This window comes from Dasypus novemcinctus, chromosome 29 (assembly GCF_030445035.2).
Source record: "Dasypus novemcinctus isolate mDasNov1 chromosome 29, mDasNov1.1.hap2, whole genome shotgun sequence".
Taxonomy (NCBI): Eukaryota; Metazoa; Chordata; class Mammalia; order Cingulata; family Dasypodidae; genus Dasypus; species Dasypus novemcinctus.
The window spans coordinates 5,830,924-5,849,915 of NC_080701.1; the positions used below are offsets into that span (position 1 = coordinate 5,830,924).

The window sequence follows — 18,992 nt, forward strand, 5'->3', positions numbered from 1 at the left end:
CGTCTGCCCCCACCCCCTCTAAAAACCAAATGACCTAAGTCAACATGAGTCCTAAATAGAAGCTGGTCATTTGATACCAGAGGTTGGAAATCTTGGTTTCTATAAGTCCTGGAGATACAACTCACGATGGCTGCATTTTTCATTTATGCATGAAAGTAGATGATTCTTCAAATTAAAGATGGAAACTGACTTTTCTCACTAGAAGTGGTCTTCTAGAATCAGCGTTTAAAGGGAAAGTAAAACTTGCAAAGGAAAGTTAAAAAAAAAGGTTATAATTTGGAGAGCAGTTTATATATGCTGTAAGCGGATAATGTTAGAGTAAAAGATTATATAGATTATATAGCATTTATATAATAATGGGAGCTTTCAGGTACATCTACAGAAATATTGTCACGTTTAAGATAACTTCGAACACTGCCAACTCTTGAATACATAAACTTATCTTTATATATATATTTTGGTAACATATTAATATCTGTGACCCATAGTTACAACCTATCCTATCTTTTTTAAAGATTTGATTTAAAAGGAAGAATTTAAATAATTTGAATAGGTAGGTTAATGAACTTAGTCTATAAATTTACTGAATTCTATTTTCCTATTAAATTTTACCTTGAAATTTGTGTAGAGAATCATAAAATGTTAGGATTGTGTGGGACCATAGAGAGATCTAGTGTAAGGCCTGTGTTTTAGAGAAGAGGAAACTGAATGGATCATGCATTAGCAGGAGAAATTTCCTGGTCTGCCTTCTGTCTCCTTTCTTCTCCTTTCTCTGGTACTTCCCAACTGAACTCAGCTTAGTGGCAACTTCTTCCTAAATTCCTCCCAGGTACCAAGGCTTGGCTTAGTCTACCCTTCTACTTGCTTTCAACAAAGAACCTTGGACTTCCTCATTATGAAATAGATCATGGAGGAAGCTCCTGTAATATAATGCACTTGTCTATTTCGTTTATCTCCCAGCTAGACGTAGACTTCAGGAGGGAAGGAATTGTGATTACTTTTTAACAAAGTTATGCAGTCTTTGAAGGAATGACAAATATTTGATTTAATAAAATTACCCATTAATAAAAAGTCTTCAGGATAAACAATTATGAATGAAATTATGTAAGAGATTCAGAAAACCAAGTGGGTAATCTACTACGTTAAAATAAGATTGCCTTGAAAAATAAATTTCAATTGTAATTTATTATATTGATAGCTTTGAGAAAGTATAATTGATCTGAGTTTACTGAAATCAATCACAAAAGCCTGCCATCTGAACCTTTCATAGCTTATATATTTTTCAAATCCACAAAGAGGTTATTTGTTGTGATCCTGTCTTCTTATAAATAAGTGCACTTTTATGGATGATGCATTTCTCAAAGAAGAACTGCTCTTTTTGTTTATTTTATAAGGCACCAACTACTCCAATCCAGTTCCTTGCCATTTCATTTACCTGACTCAGCGCCTTGTCCTTGAACTCATTTTACAATTTCATTGCCAGCAAGAAACTTATAGCCTTGTTCGCAGGAATAGCTGGAGTCAAGTGTTCCCAGCGTCAACACTTTCAGAGTCCTGACAGCTGCACAGTATCTGCTGATCTGCACTTTATTCCTCAAGATTATTGACAGTTTCACAAATTTTCTGATTTTTATCTTTGTCAATGACATATTAATTATAATTGTGCCTGGCTGGTTTTCTTTTTTCATTTTTGGAAGTGGGACTTGCATGAAGGAATTACTAACGATATGACTAGATGCTGGAGAAGTGAAACGTGGCAGCTCACTCCTGCCTCTCATAGTCCCTCTTGGCCCTCAGGGGCCTGGCAGTGTGCACGACCACCCGTCCCTCGTGACCTGGCAGGGTGCCTGACCACCCGTCCCTCGTGACCTGGCAGGGTGCCTGACCACCCGTCCCTCGGGGCTGACCCCATGAAGGCCGGTAGCCCTTCTGCCACTGTCTTTTCAGTGCATGGCTCTTCCCTGGGATTATCATTTTTAAGATGAAGGGTACTTTTTTACTGTGTACATGTTTACTGAGAGTCAAAACTCTCCATCTTTGAGTACATGTTCTATGAATTAGAGTCACTCTTAGGAACAATATAAAACTGAACTAAAAATCCAAGCAAGCACTCCAGGTTTCTGAAAAACAAAGTTTTAAAAAAGTATTTATCAATCAGTCAACAGGTATTTATGGAGTGTTTAAAATATGCAGGTATTGTTCTAGGGGCTCCAAACACCTTCATGAACATCACAGACGTGCCCGCGCTACGACCGCGCGCTCCCGGCTAAGGGCTGCACTACGAGCGTGTCTCCTCACACTCACAATCAAAGCAGGCCACCTGTAAATTTCAAGAACTGTATCGAGTGCGAACAGCCCACGCAGCCTCAGCCGTGCAGCTGGCGTTCACCTTTCCTTCCTGACCCGCCTTCAGGGCAGGGAGGGGTGGCGCAGTGTGTCACCTGCACAGCTGGCTCTGGCCTCTCTGGCACCTGCTGCCTGTGCCAGGCCCTCGAGAGGCCAAGAGAGAGCTCAGCCTTTTCGACCACACGGCCAGGAAGGAGCATTCCCAGGCCTCTTCCCAGCCCTTCCCAGCTCCCTGGGAAGTTCGGGCCTGGGTCCCAGCTCCGCGCACACAGCACTAGTTATCTCAGTCTCTAAACGGGCAAATGAGCCTTTAGTTACTCTTATCACCTTACTTTGCTTGAAAGATTGGAAATTGCAAGGGAGTTTAATGAATCACTCTTCCACTTTCTGACTCTTAACGGGATGTCATTCACACACGCGCTATTGATATTAAGACACATTAAGCATTTGTATCTCCATTCTTAGAGTGGTGATTTTTATTACTAGCGAAATCTAGGGAGACAATGAACGAATTCATTAATTTTTAAAAATCAACCACATTCCTAAATTGTATGAACAGATGCTTTATTTGGAAGAGTGTCACTAAAATTAGATTTTTAATGATAATTTCCATGCCCTCACAAAATGCAGTTTGAGTATTGATTTCATTTGAAAAATCTAAAATGAAACTATGCCTTTAGTGTTTGTGGCATTACCCCTCAGAAGGATGAAGTATATTTAATTTGGAATATTATTTCTTCACTTTGAAAGTAGTGAAATTAAAAATAAAGAGACTTAGTGGCATCTGTGGATACATTCATAGTAAGGAAGTAATAATGCTATGAAAAAAAAAAACTGGTTATTTTTTCCTAATCCACTGTTCACATGCCCACTCTAAGGAGCGAGCTGGTACAGTAACATGTACTAGCAATATTGTCAATTTGAAGGCCCCCCCCCCACCATTTTTCTAAATGGAAACTTCAGTTGCTCTAGAGAATTAACTTTTATTATTATTTGGGTGTTTGTGTCGTAATTGGTCGGAACAGCATTAGATTTGGAAGTGAAATATTTTAATTTAAACTCTGATTTTTCCACTAATTGGGTTGCATGCCTATGAAACTCATCTTTGACTTGTTTGGCAAGTCTCTTCTGTGAGATAAAAAATATAAAATACTTCCAAACTGTAATTTTATAGCATATTCAAATGATAATGACATAAAGTCTGTTAAATACTATTGAACATTGTGCATTTAGTCAGATGTTGTGAAAGTCTATTTCCAAAACTATTTGTTTATTTTAGAAGTATATTTAACTCTTTCAAACCCATTTCAGAACACTATTAAACTTTATATAGCAGAAAGCATAAAAATTATTTCTGCTGTGAATCAAACATGAAGCATTATTAGTTTAGATGGTACCATGTATCCCACAAACCATCTTTATCATCTTGCAATTTGGAACAGAACATGGAATTTTAAGTTGCCTCTCAGGGAAAACTTATAATGAATATCATTATTAATATCATCCCTTAGATGTAGCACTTTTGGATTTTAATGCACATTTCCCCATGTAATTCCTACAACATTTGGGCAAGCTGGATGGAACACACTGTATTATCCCAATTTTACAGAGGAAAAAAATTGGATTCCAGGAAGATAATGTAATTTTCCCAAGGTCTCATAACTATTGAGTGACAACATCCTGCTTATATCTAGCAAAGTGAGTTAGGGAAGAGAAAAAAAAGATAATTTTGCTGACATCATGCCTATTTATCCATAAAGCTTTGTTTTGTATTGCCCAGGACTTTTTCTTACATAATCACAGTACAATTGTCAAATAAGGAAATTTAATACAGATCTATGATTACCTAATTTACAGTCTGTATTCAAATTTTGCCAGTTGCTTTAATACTGTCCTTAAAGGTTTTAGTTTTTTTCTGGTTCAGGCTCCACGCCCAGATCACACAGTACCCTTAGTTTCCCTTAATCTGAAGCAGTTCCTCAAACTTTCATTGTCTTTCATGACTTTGACATTTTGGAAGAATAAAGGCCAGTTATTTTGTAGGATGTCTCTCATTTGGGGGGTTATCTGATGTTTCCTCACAATTAGATTTGGGTTATGCATTTTTCGCAGGAACATCACGTAAGCAATATTGTGTCATTTCCAGGGCTTCAAGAGGCTCATGAATTTGATTTACCTTGTTCTTGTCCTTTACTTTTATTACCTGGTTAAGATGGTGGTCATGAGGTTAATCCACTAAGAAGTTACTTTTTTCTCTTAATGATTAAGAAATAATTTTTGAAGGAATACTTTGAGATGATGTAAATAGCTTCTTCTTCATCAAACTTTTACTCAGTAGTTTTAGCATCCACTTCTGATTTTGCCTAGATCAGTTATTGCTACAATGGATGCAAATGGTCCTGTGTTAGGGAAGTGGATTTGACTCAAACGACAGAGCGTCCGCCTACCACATGGGAGGTCCAGGGTTCAAACCCAGGGCCTCCTGACCTGTGTGGTGAGCTGGCCCACGCGCAGTGTTGATGTGCTCAAGGAGTGCTGTGCCATACAGGGGTGTCCCCTGCGTAGGGGGGCCCCACGCGCAAGGAGTGCATCCTGCAAGGAGAGCCACTCCCCACGAAAAAAAAAGCACAGCCTGCCCAGGAGCGGCACCACACACGCACAGAGAGCTGACACAGCAAGATGATGCAACAAAGTGACAAGAGTGTGAGCGGACACAGAAGATCACATAGCGAATAGACACAGAGAGCAGACAGTGGGGGGAAAGGAGAGAGAAATAAATAAAAAATAAATCTTAAAAAAAAATGGTCCTGTGTTAGTACTGGAACAGAAGGGATGAGCTGTCATCCTGCAGGGTGGTGTGTGGGGGGGTGGTAAGCTGGGGAAAAAGGACTGGGAAATCCTTTTTATATTTATTCTTTGGTATTTTACTGTAAGGAAGAGCTTTCTCTTCTCCCCTATTCATTTGTGTCTGGCTGTTTGTTTATTCATAAACTGTCCTCAGATTCTTATTTTAGTCCTTCTATCTTATTCCCATCTATTATTTATTTCAAACCTCAAACTGTCCCAGATTTGGCCTGAGTCTCTTTGACATTCAGCAGCACTTCCTTGCCCTCTGGAACAAAAAGATGCCCCAGCCCTGGGACCAGTCGTCTCTCCAAGGATCCCTGGGTCAGGTTAGTGGGTGATTGAATTGAGAAACCAAGATCCAGCATTAGGTGTGCTCACTGGCCCCACTGTCTTTGCTTCTAGGCCCTTCCGTGGACTGAGCTACGAGACGCACACGCACCCTGAGTTCACACTGATAACTGCAATTCCCATTTAATAACGTGGGCTCACACTAGTCTTCCTTCTTTCCATATTTGTAATTCCCTTTTTTAAAAGGGAAACACCTGGATCCCATTAGCCTCGACCTATTTACTCATTTGCTCAGTTCTATAACACACCAGTCTAACTGCTGCCACTGGGAAAAGATCAATCTTTCTAACTAAAATTCAATATTTGTTCATGTATTTTCTTGTCTTTACACTGTGATCATATAGTCAAGGAACTGTATTTAAGTTACTTAGGTTACTTTTAAAAAAATTATCACTCCCTCCTGTGTGGTTCTATTATTGACTTGAATATAGTTAAGTTCATTTCTTCCTTGTCTCATTCCATTTCCTCCCCAATCCTTGTTGATTTTGACTTAAAAAAAAAAAAGCAAAATATTAACATAACTTCAAGTCAAAACTCTACAAAAAATTCTCAGAGAAGCATCACTCCCTCATCCTCCTACTCCATCCCCACCCATTCTCTGCAGGTAAGCAATTTCTTGTTCTGTGTTCATTGTTTAAAAAACTAAGCATAAACATGTAGCATTTTCTTATTGTCTTTCTTTCTTACACAAAAGGTAGTATATTGTATATACTCTTTCGGCCCTTTGCTCTTTCATTTAAGAATATGTCCAAGAAGCACTGCATCGTAGTTCATAGTGGTCATTCTCATTCTTTTTTTCAGCTGTACAGTGCTACACTGCGAATGCAGCATAATTATTCAACCACTGTCCTATATAGGGACGTTTAATGTGGCTGCCAGTATTTCACAATTCCAAAAGTGCTGCAATGAACAATGTTGTGCAAACATATTTTTATTTCATTGGAGATATAAGGCATGAGTTTTAAATCAGTTCTTTTTTCTTTTTCTCAAGTTAGCCACATGCGGAAGCATCAAAGGTATTATCTCCTTTCTCATGTGTGGAAGCAAAGGTTCATGACCATATGCTGGCTGAAAAGTTCTCTAGGAATTACACAGTCTGCAAAACTGTAACTACTTTTTGTGGAAGCAGAAATTGTACCACATATTTGTATAACAGCATGGCAAGTGTGGTCTCTAGGAAGTATAGGTGAAGTTGATTAGATTGCAGTGTATACTTAAAAGTTGAATAATGTGCTCTTGTAAAACACTCTTCAAAATTATTTAACTTCCCATGATATCATCACAGCATGTGCATAAAAAAACTTTAGTGTTATCTTTTCCTGTCACATGACTAGTGCAAACAAAAGAAATCCTTATCTTTTTGTTTCTATTCTGATCCTTTATAAAATGGCATTAAGCACCATTCAAAACCTAGACATTAAAGGTTCAGTTTGGGGAGAAAAGGCTTATTTTGTATTTCAAACCAACTAAATTTGCTAAATTGTAAAGAAAAATTTATTTTCCCAGCAACAAGAAGGTTTACCACCTTATATGCCCAGAGAAATGTATAGTTTTCAAAAACCACTCTCCTATATATTTTCACAGTTAAGTCTCATAGCAACCCTACTTTGGCTTAGAGACCAGACAGGGATGATCTTGTCTTTATTGTAAAAAAAAAAAAAAAAAAAAAAAAAAAAAAAACAACGAAAGAAAACAGAGGCATTTAGAGAATTAAAGGAAATTGCACTGGGAGGTAGGACTCTGGACTGACCCTCAGCTAAAATCCTGGAGAAATTCTCTACAGAGTGAGATGTCAGTGTGGAAAGTAGCATTATTGTGATGATCAAATACAACAATATAGAGGAAAATACTGAAATTTTACAAAGAGAAGGCATTTCATCATCAAAGGATTTGGGCTTTGGTGACAATGCACGAAAAGTTTCCCATATTTTAGTGTACATACAAGTAGTACAAGACATTTAAACAGTTTACAGGCTATAAATAACACAGTGAGGGCTGAGAATGTTTATGTGGGAAAACATTCTGTAGACAAAATGAGTACCTTAGGAGCAGGTGACAGTGATAGATCTCCATTGTGGAATCATTAACAGCATTTATACACTGCTCAGAATGGAGGTCTTGAAACAAACCTCATTAAAGGTAATTGATCTAAGTTTTAAACCTTTAAACATCTCTTCATTAAGTGATCGATGGAAGTACTGGCTACTTTAGTTATCCCACTATGAGAATCACACAACTTTGATCTAACTTTCTTTGATTTAACACTGCAATTAAGACGATTTGGTTCAAAGTAAAAGCTCATTGGTTGTTTTACACTGATGTGATAATGTTTACACAGATGTGCTTTGAAATCTTGATTATGGTGGATTTGAGGTCCTACCACAAGATAGCCTCCTGTTATTTGAAAGGTAAAGTAATATGACATTTACCTGGTACAACCTTTAAAACAGACCTAGCAATATACATTTCTAAAGTAATCTGTTTATTGTTTTAAGCCAATGTTTTTGTTTTATCTCGTATCTATCAACGGTAAATCACTTGCTCTAAGAGCTCTTATAGCGTGAGGAGCACAAGGGTCAGTGTTTAGCACTGCAGTGATGAAAAGGTGTAACTTTACCTGCATTAAAGCACCTGCCAATTAGTTAGCAAAAACAAAAACACCCCTTCAGAGCAAATAAAATAAAGCAGTCAACTCCATTTGAGCTCCCAGATCTATAGGCTCTTACTGAACAGACCACGAAACAACATTGAAAAACGAATCTTTAATGATTCCCTGAAACTTTTTTGCTCAGGGGAAGCATAAATCTGCCAAAGGATTCTCAACTCTTCTGCCACTGAAAAATGTTAAGAGAAAGATCTTGAATTTTAACCAGTGGCACAAAACCAAACGTTAAGGTTTAAATGGACATGTTTCTAACTCCTCCCTTCAATGGCTTTTTGTTTTACAAATATACACAGGCACTCCTAAATTCTTACCAGGGCTTCGTCAAGTCTCAAAACACATCAAGAATCAACACTATTTTCCCTGTATTTGTTTTTATAATCGAAATATGAATGAAATATCTAGCTTTAAAGACAAAGCAACAAGGAAGAACGGGGAAGTAATTCTGGATCGGATAAGGGCCCCCGAGGCCACTCCTCATCCAAGATTTATTCCAGATAGTCGTTTTTTATTCTTGGCAAAATGTAAGACTGTAAATCACCTCTCTTCAGCCTATGTAGGTTTCCTCTTCATCGCCAGATTCATGATTATGTCACGTTATTGTATTATGTGAAGTAGCGCCCATGACCTTAGGACACCATGTCAGACGTCGTGTAGAGATACAACCATCTCGGTAAGAGCATGCTTCTCTGCGTGAAGATAAACTTGAAAGAGAACCTGGGGTAGGGGTGTGCGCGGCGGTTCTTGTCTTCACCTTGATTATGTAAAGAAAATCCCCCGTTGAAATGATAAAAGAAAAGAGCAATGCTCGTACGTTTTATTAGTGTTTTAAAATTAGTGAGTTAAACTGTCAAAGCTTTGATCCCCCTTTCATGTGTGTCTGGGCAGGTCCAAGCCTCGGAAACGCCCTTTTCCCTTCTCCCTCTTTCCCTTGCTTTGCACCTGTCCACCGCAGCCTCCCAGCAGCTCCGAGGAGGAGTTCAGTCCCCCTCGCCTGCCCGCCCCCTCCTGCCCGCCCCCCGCAGCCCCCACCTCTCCTCTGTACCTGCCGGGGCGCTCGCAGCGGGCTCTGTCGGCGCGCAGGAGCGCGCGCATCCAGGGCGCAGCGCCGCGCGGGGGGCCCGTCGCCGTCGCCCCCAAGACATCCCCGAGGAGGGCGTGGGCCGCGCCTCGCGAAGTGGCTGGGCAGCTTGGCCCAGGCGAGGGAAGGGTTTTTGCGACCGTCCGGGGGGCAGAACCCCGGGTCACTTCCGAGGAGCCAAGACGTGGGGCCAGGAGGTGGGTTTAAGATTTCAATCAGAACCTCCCCGAGCCTGAAAGCGCCTGATTAGCATATGTCAAGAGGACCCGCATATATAGCGGGGCGTGCGCACCCCGGACTCCAGGCCGAGCCGAGGGGGACCCGGAGCGCAGCCGCGCGGCGCAGCCCAGCCCGGCCGCGGCAGCTATAGATGATTCTGCAGAGAGAGCAGCCCGCTGCCTCCGGCCCACGCCGAGCCGAGCGCGCCGAGCCGGCGCCCGCGTCCCGGGCAGCTCGGGGCCCCGCGCAGCCCGCCGCCCCGCGGGCGTGACGCGCCGGGAACTTTCGGCGCCCGGGGTCCCCTGGCCCCCGCCGCCCCCGGGCCCTTTTGTCTGCTCCCCCGGGCTCCCGCATGGCGCCGCTGGCCGAGGTCGGCGGCTTCCTGGGCGGCCTGGAGGGCCTGGGCCAGCAGGTGGGCGCGCCCTTCCTGCTGCCCCCGGCCGGGGAGCGCGCGGCGCTGCTGGGGGAGCGGCGGGGCGCGGGCGCGCGCGGGGGCGCGGGGGCGGCGGAGCTGGCGCACCTGCACGGCGTCCTGCGGCGCCGCCAGCTCTACTGCCGCACCGGCTTCCACCTGCAGATCCGGCCCGACGGCAGCGTGCGCGGCACCCGCCAGGACCACAGCCTCTTCGGTAGGTACCGGCGCCCCGCGCCTCCCCGCACCCGGCGCGGGCTGGGGGCCCCCCGCGCCTCCCCGCACCCGGCGCGGGCTGGGGGCCTCCGGTCGGCCCGTCCGCCAGCACGTCTGCGGCCCGGGACCCCGGGGCGGGAGGAGGAAGGGCGGATGCTGCGGGGGCTCCTCGCCCCCTCGGGGGTCCCGGAAGTCACGTCGGACTCGCAGGCAGCTTTTTAAAAACCTTGCTATAATATTTTCTCCCACTGCTCCCATTTCCCCCAGTACTCTACAAAAATTCCCAGCAGGACGCCTTCCGCTTCTTGCCACGTGCCCAGGCTAGGCCCTCTGCCCGCCGTGGCCCCAGCGCGCGGGGAGAGGTGGGCAGGGCCCCCAGCAGCAGCTCGCGGGCGCCGGGCTCCCCCGGCTGCGCTTCCCCGCGGCGCTCAAGCCCCGTTTGGGTGGGAAGAGTGAGTGGGGGCGCACCCTCCGAGCGTGCCCCGTCTTCCAGCCGAGCTGCCCTGGAGCCACAGGCTTGGCACTGAATGGGCCGCGGGTCGGAGGTGCTGGGTGAGCGAAAGGAGACCCGGGTGGGAGGGCAGCGGTCAGAACCCCGCAGGCAAAGCCTGGGCGCAGGAGGGGTTAAAGGCGGGAGGGAAAGAGTCTGCAGGCAGGGTGGGTGCTGGGCGCGGGCTGGGAAACCCTAAGACTGTTGGTAACTCCTCCCTAAGTCGCCAGGGTCCCCGTGCGTGGGAGCCTTTTCTTGGCCTGCCAGGAGGGGTTAACTTCAGGTATCCAACATGCTCTCGAGTTCCCGCACCCCAGGACCCCAGGCTCGCCCCCATCGCTGGAGTGTTCATTCTCTTGGCACTCTCCTAAGTGACCTGCTGGCACCCTCAAGGGGTTTTGAGCAGCCACCTTGTGACCTCATTGGAGAGACTCCTTATTTTGAAGACGCCCTTTCCTTAGCGGGCTGTGAACGCGCCCGGCACGGGGCTAGCCTTGCGCTCTGCCCTAGCACGGGGAATCCTTCCAGCCTCCCGCCTGAACCCGCCTCTCCTGTCTTGTCCTTAGACTCTCACTCCTTCCCCTTCTCCACCTGCAGGACTCATGACAACTTCCGAGAGCGGTCAGGCTCAGTTTGAGGACTAGTTGCCCTTCCAGCTGTAGAAACGCGCGCCCGGCGGCCCTTTGGTTGCACTTACAGGCTTAGAGCATTAACTTTTCATAACCGATGTGTTGGCAGCTTCCGCTGATCTCTCCCCAGTTCTGGGGGCAGAGCGAGTCGTGACCTCGGATCACTTCTGAAAAGCGGGGGTTCCACTCGCAAGGCCGGGATTCTGGTTCTAGAGACCTTTGCGGACAGCAGGTGGCTCAGTTCTCCTGCCTTTCCCAGGACTGCGCTCCCCTGGGGCAGACACCCTTCCGCTAGCGGGACGTAGGGCCCGGCTTCTGGGTAGAGCAGGTAGAAGTTACGCTTCGGTGATATTCAGGCACCTTGTGCCCCAACTTGCGCCACAGGGTGCAGCCCTGCGAGTCCTGCTTTTAAACCATTCCTAATTCACCTGTAATCTCGGCCACTGGCAAGAATTGCTTCTTCCACTCCTTGTCTCTCTATAAGACTGACCCCATGGGAAGAGATTAGTATTTGTAAACTCGAAAACATTCTTGCAGCTAGCCTTCAAATCTACTCCTTTAGGAAGGGATGTTGCATATTGGAATTACTCTCTTGCCTGCATAAATTGCTAAAATTACGTATAATTATTTAGTAATTGAAAAAACAGGCCTTGGGCTAACTTTATGCTCTAGTCACTATATGGTGGGAGAATGTACCTGAATGAAATAGTCACTGCTGTTCAAGAGGAAGCTAATCCCTTGTTAGGCTAAACCTGCCTCTTTATTACAAGGGCGTGTAGGAGAGAGGAAAGTTCATATTAAATACGTAAAATGCCTCTCTCTTTGCTTGCCTTCTTGTGTTAGTGCTTCAGTCTCTAATTATGAAATTACTTTTCCATTTTTCTTTTAAACTGGTTTCTGGGTCATCAAGTTAAGAATTTTGAAAAAGCTCAAGAATGACTGTTTGAAATGTTAAAGTAAATAACATTCTTGATCATTTTATATTAACTTGGCCATGATTGAATTTTCAAGATCAGAATACTGTATTTTTAAATTTCAAAATCACAGCAATAAAATATAAACAAAAAGGTCTTAGTGAGGGTAAAATAATTTACTTTCTGAGCTAGCTCTATATTGATCATATCATTCTCCTGCACAGTAGCACAGCAGTAAGACTTTACTAATATGTAAACATGGAATCATTACTTTAAAAAAAAGTTTAGCCTGAGATCAAACATATTCCTTTAAAGGCTTTTCCTTTATTCTCCCCTATTCTCCATAGATTTGTCTGATGTGGTTGCATTGTGGGTTGACTCACCTGTTTATTATGATTTAAAAAAAGGCTGGCTTTGAAAATGATACCAGAAAGACAAAGTACCTTCAAGTCTTTTTATGGGACACTGGGCATTAGAAAATCTATCTAAAATCTGTGATTACCTCTTAAGGAAAGTTTTTCATGTCTACTCTTTGTAAGGGAATTAGCTTAGTTGCCACCTCATATTATAAATAAGAAAGACTTGTCAAATCTTATTTAAGAATCAAATGATTACAAATTACTGTGTGGTGTAATATTTCCTCAAGGAGAAAAAGGATCAGAATTAAAAAGTGTGGCTAAAATCTCTAAGAAGAACACAAAAACACATAACCTTTTTCCCACCAGCCCCCATGAGCCATTGCAAAACTATTTATGCCTCTTTATGTGTGGGGCTTTGGATATATAATAAAGTTGGTGTTACTGAATATAGTAGTCTAAGAACATATTTAATCTTTTTTTCTTTCTACAACTACATACTTAAAAAAAAGAGATGATAGCATTAGCTAAAGATGAGGATTAAAATATAGGTGGCTTACCATTTAGTCTTCAAAAAAAAAAAACCCAGATACTTTATGAGATCTGTTATATTATTATTAGCTTGTATGGAAATTAAACTTCTATTTTACTGTACTTGAAAACTGGTGCTATTATACATTCTAATCAGTCAGTTCCTGTTCTTTGAAAGACAAGAGCATCTTAGAGTAAATCAGGTCCTTAAAGGGAATTAACTTACATGGCAGGCTTAGAATACTTTTCAATTAGAATGTAACGTCCACTACAACTTTAAGTGTTTACATACACGTGAAGATATCCTGCGTGAACTTCTGTTAATGTGTGCTCTTCTACCGCTCACATCCTGGACCAGGCTTTTGATTCAGTGAGCTCAGCAGGGCCCCACCTCTGCACCTGTCTTCATGACGGCGTCCTTGGGTGCCTGGCGTGCAGCTGTGTCTGATCTGCTCCCTGCCTTAGGCTCTCAGTTAGAGGCACTTCTAGGCTATTTAGTGTGTACTGTTGCCGCGAGCTCCTTGATAGCCCTAGTGCTCTACGTGATCTCCCAATAGCCTCAAAGAGCTCATCCGTCCTCCGAAAAATCGAGATTTCTGCCAACAAGCGAATTAAGCAAAGAGCCAGACTCTGTCCCCCCCTTGGCCTGGAGAACACATCATGGGTCCAAGCAGGAGCCTAATAAGGAAGAAATGCCTTCAGAGTGGGGATCAGGCTAAATGTGGTGAAAATGCCCACATTTCTACTGTTTGTAGAGCTTAAGATGGGGTGAAGAGTGTGTGTAGAGAGCTGTTAAGGAAGCATAGAAAGCATGCCGGTACTTTTTCAGCAGTCTGAGAACCAGACAAAGGCACTAGTCCAAAGGTTGGTGTGAAGAGAAGTACAAGGGGAATGTGGAACAAAGAATGAAGTTGTGTATATATGGTTGTTGGTTATTTTTTTTAACCATTGTGTGTTAGCGTATGTTAAGTGGAGACTTTTCAATTCTCGTTTACCTATTAATAACTGGGAAGAATTGTAGAAAGTTATTGATAGCAAAATCTGGTATTTGGCTATAGCATTTAATGAATTATAAAAACTTTTTACTTCTCTGAGCTATACAATTTATTTTATTTTTATTTTTATTTTTATTTTTTTAATTTTTTTATTTTTTATTGACTTTGTAATAATATTACATTAAAAATATATATGTGAGGTCCCATTCAACCCCACCCCCCCACCCCCCCTCTCCCCCCCCCCCAACAACACTTGTTCCCATCATCATGACACATCCATTGGATTTGGTAAGTACATCTTATGACAGAAAACATAGCATGGCATGGTGAGCTGTAAAGTCCTTAAATGACTGTATTTAAATGCATGGTTTCTTGTATAAAAGAAACAGGTCTTGAAGTAGAAATATTGGGTTTGGGCTCAGAAGATGTGGATTTAACTATCAGTTCTGTTAATTACAAACATTATGTCCTAAAGCAAACCAGTAAACCTCTTTGAGTCTCAGTTTCTATATCTGTAAAATGGGAATGAGTACTCGCTTTCCTGTCTATTATATGAACTGTTTGTAGGACTAAAAGAGAAAATATAAGCCCTTTGTAAACTGTAAAACACTAATTACAAGGTATACTGCTGCGGAGAGAAGATTGACTTAGATTCATTGTAAACAACAACAAAACAATGTATTAGTTAGTGAAAGGGGTGCTGATGAAATATACCAGAAATTGGTTGGGTTTTGTAAAGGGTATTTATTTGGGGTAGAAGCTTACAGATACCAGGGCATAAAGCGTAAGTTACTTCCCTCACCAAAGTCTGTTTTTACATGTTGGAGCAAGATGGCTGCCGACATCTGCCAGGGTTCAGGGTTCAGTCTTCCTGGGTTCCTCCTTTCCAGGGTCTTGCTTCTCTCTGGGTTCAAGTTTCCTTTCTTCCCAGGGCTTGCTCTTTTTCCTATATTTGCTTACTTCCCAGGGCTCCAGCTTAAGACTTCAGCATCAAACTCCAACATTAAAGAACCCTCAGCTCTGTCCTTTGCCATGCGTTTTATCTGTGAGTCCCCACCCTAATGACATGGCCCAATCAAAGCCCCATAACTCAATCATGCCCAGGTACAGACCAGATCACAAATATAATCCAATATCTGTTTTTGACATAACCATATCAAACTGCTACAACAAGTAACTAACAGAAATGTCTGTAATTAATAGGGTCACGGGGAGCTGAGAACACCTCTAGCATGGACTCATTTGTGGTAACAGGAGCTTCCATTTGTTGAATGCCTCATAGGTATCAGTGCTCACCACTATCCTATATGAGGCATTTCACCCATTTCACATACAAGGAAACTAAAATTCAAAGAAGACAAATGGCTTGCCTAGTCAGTCTCTCTAGGAAGTTCCTGGACTGGGAAATCAAATCCAAGTCAATCCTGTTCAAGGTTTTGTACTCCTAACATTTTACCGTGATGAGCAGTTCTTTTCATTTTTTTTCTCAGTTAAATAGGAAGACCATTATAAGAAAACAGTTACACAGCACTTTTTAGTTTACAAAGGACTTTCCTGTACATCATTATATTTAGCAATATTGGTCTAGTAGTATTACTATTTGTATTTCCATTAGTTATGTGCTCATTAATAAATCTGAGTCCTTATTTTGTTTATAAATTCAGGTATCCTGGAATTCATCAGTGTGGCAGTGGGACTGGTCAGTATCAGAGGTGTGGACAGTGGTCTTTACCTTGGAATGAATGACAAAGGAGAACTCTATGGATCAGTATGTATCATTATTATTTTACTATTGTAATTCTTGAAATAATGACTCCATTTTATAATTAAAATATGTACCAATAATGCATGTTAGCAGAAGTATATAAAGTATTCTTATATAGAAATTAGATATCTATGTTCTGCTAAATTTGCATGTTTCTGGGCAATAACTTTCTAAGTCACTTTCCTTTTTTTTTTTTTTTTAACAACGCCAAACCATTACTGCCTTCAGCTCCCTAGGCTCTTGGGTCTTTCTAGTTTCTACCATGTTTTGATTATTCCCACGAGAGACAGAAAAACAAGGGCATGTTTTCCTGCCATGTTAGAGTCTTTTCACTTTGATGCTCATCTAAAGTGAATTTTCTCTGCGCATCTTCATCTCCCATAGCTAAACATGTATCATTTACTTGCTGACTTTTTGGTGTAGAAAAGCAATAAAAGTACAGAGTTGAGACCATTTGAGGAAATTCTTTCAAAGGTCTTTTTAAATGGTAGTTATCTTCTCTTTTTTAGGAGAAACTGACTTCTGAGTGCATCTTTCGGGAGCAATTTGAAGAGAACTGGTATAATACCTATTCATCCAACATATATAAACATGGAGACACTGGTCGCCGATACTTTGTGGCACTGAACAAAGACGGGACCCCCAGAGATGGTGCCAGATCCAAAAGACATCAGAAATTCACACATTTCCTACCGAGACCAGTGGATCCGGAGAGAGTTCCAGAATTATATAAGGACCTACTGCTGTACAGTTGAAGAGTGACATGGCTGTGAGAGACCCTGGTCACAGCCCTCCTTTCTCGTCACGGTCTCCGTGTAAGAGCGACCCAGATGACAGCCAGACCAGCACGGAGGCTGTTTGCCACTGGGAGCCTGGCCTCGGAAAGCATACTGAGGAAGACAATGCAACTGGAAGCAGCTCGAGATCACTCTTTCCCAGCGGGGTTGTTTCCTCAGCTGTCCCGGCTGGGTCCTTACCGGTAGACTGAGGCTGAAAATCTAACTGTGGGTAACGGGGACCCCACCTAGTTGCTCCTGGTGCCTCACCCCTCTGGAGTGTGTTGACTTTGGAAGTTGCGTTAAAGGGAGATATGCCACGTTGAAGACGTGGACCGACGTGATTGACTGAGAGGGTTGCTGCGTATTTTCTGAGGACCCTGCAGGACTCGTGCAGGTTATGGCATTATATGTTAAAGAAACAAAACAAAACAAAGCGAGAAGCTGAGTGATGGACTCTAAAGCAGGTCATACCAAGATGGAACTTTTTTTTTTTTTAAAGGAAGGACCTATTTATACATTCTCAATTTGCAAATATTTATTATATATATTTATTTATTAAAGAGTTTATTTTTTACTGGTATATGAAGATAATACGAAGAGAACAAACTCACAAAAATTCCTTTATTGTGCCATCACTTTGTTATGGCCGTAAAGAAGACATCGTTATCGCAACACTTTAAATAGAGAGTAAGATCTTGAATTTCTTTTTAAAAATAAAGCATAGTGTAGATTATATTTTTATGCACAATTGCCTTCTAAATGTAACATTGGTTCCTTTTGGCCTTGAAAAAGGCTTTACCAATTTCGTTTTGAATTGGACACACATTCAAAGGGAATTAAACATTTTTATTGTTTGTTTTGGTTTCATTGCTTTTGAGATGAAAGTTATTTTTTTCTTATGTTTCAAAAGTGACAACATTCTACGAGCCCTAGGGAAAAAATGTACTCTGGTATTTGCAGAACTCCTAATGCTGAAAATTACCACACATTATAGCCACCTTAAATTTACTTATTTTCTTGATTCCATGTGGCAAAGGCCACTTCTTTCAGGTAGTCCTGTGGCCCCATCACCAACACTGAGGCCTCATCCACCTATTTGTGTGGGGTGTCCTTGCCATTTCATCTCCTACACCGTCGTTTAGTCATTGATATTCATTAAATACTCTCTCCATGAGACACTGTGTTAGGCTCTAAGGAAAACGTGATCGAGACATTTGCATCTCAGAACTTTAAGCTTAGTAGGGGAGACAGAAGGTGAACAAATCTGTTAACGAATAAATGTCAGCGTTCTGGTCGTGACATCTGTGAGGATACAGAACATATTTAGACAGGAGGCAGCATTTCTGATGGGCCCTAGAGGCTCAGAAGGAGCCAAGTGTGGAAGAAGGACGGGCCTTCCAGGAGAAGGGGAGAGGGGCCGGGGTCCCTAAAGCTGAACGAGCGCTGGGGCTGGAGCTGAGAGTGCAACTGGGAGAGGGGCACAGGCGAGGTAGAAGGTGTGCAGGCGCAGCTCCTGGAGGCTCTGCCAGGCCATTAGGAGGTTTTATTTGCTGGCCCAGAAGTTGTCTGTGTTGCACCTTGAAGTAGCAGTCGCTGCGGGGGCGCTGATACTGGTAGCAGCTGCCACCCTTCGGGAGGGCTCTGGTTTGTAGGTTCTGGGTTAAAAACGCTGCAGCTCTAACAGGTTCCCAGGTGATGCTGATGCCTTAGTTGGTCTGGAGGCCGCACTTTGAGAACCCTGGTCAAGAGCAGCATTGCTCAAACTCTACAGACCCCCTGGGGGTCCTGTCAAACTATAGATCTCTTCAGCTGCAGGGCTGGGGTGGGGTCTGAGGTTTTGCAATCCCAACAAGGTCCCAGTTGGTGCCTGATGCTCCTGGGCCACGCTTTAAGGCTACCTTGAGTGATTTCTCTTAGAGCAGCCGGTCATTACTTAGATAAATTAATGTTGGCATGTGGGGTGGGGGTGGGGAGTTCACCATGAGACTTTAGTGGCCGCTAGTAAAAGTGCACGTGAATGTGTGTGAGAGCAGGTGTGTGCAGGCTTGAGCGTGCGCAGGTGTGCAAACAGGAGGGCGAGGGAGGTAGAGAAATGTTCCCACTCTGTTCAGGGCCTCTTGGCTTTATGAATATAAAATAATAGTAAATATGTTCTAGTTGTCACACTTGAAGAATATTCAGGATAAATAACACTACTTTCATTTTAATAAATGGTGTGTAAAAAAACTAGTTTTGGTTCAGTGTTTGACACCCATATTTTAAGTCTATGTCCCAAAGGAAGCACTTAGCAAAAATGTCAGGTCTTTTGCAAAATGACGCTAAATAAACTTATAACTAAGGAGGAAGCCTTATAAATTTGAAGAGACAGCTGATGAAAATTGTCTCTCAACAAATATTATGAC

The 18,992-nt window shown here is 42.8% G+C and overlaps 1 protein-coding gene across 1 annotated transcript; it reads left to right on the forward strand.

Moving 5' to 3' along the window:
- Nucleotides 1–9,855: 9,855 nt before the first annotated feature.
- On the forward strand, nt 9,856–17,062 carry FGF20 (fibroblast growth factor 20). The gene is made up of 3 exons (XM_058289988.1): nt 9,856–10,132; nt 15,711–15,814; nt 16,321–17,062. Exons 1-3 carry the CDS (start codon nt 9,856–9,858, stop codon nt 16,564–16,566), a joined length of 627 nt encoding a protein of 208 aa, XP_058145971.1. The 3' UTR covers nt 16,567–17,062.
- The last annotated feature ends 1,930 nt before the right edge of the window (nt 17,063–18,992 follow it).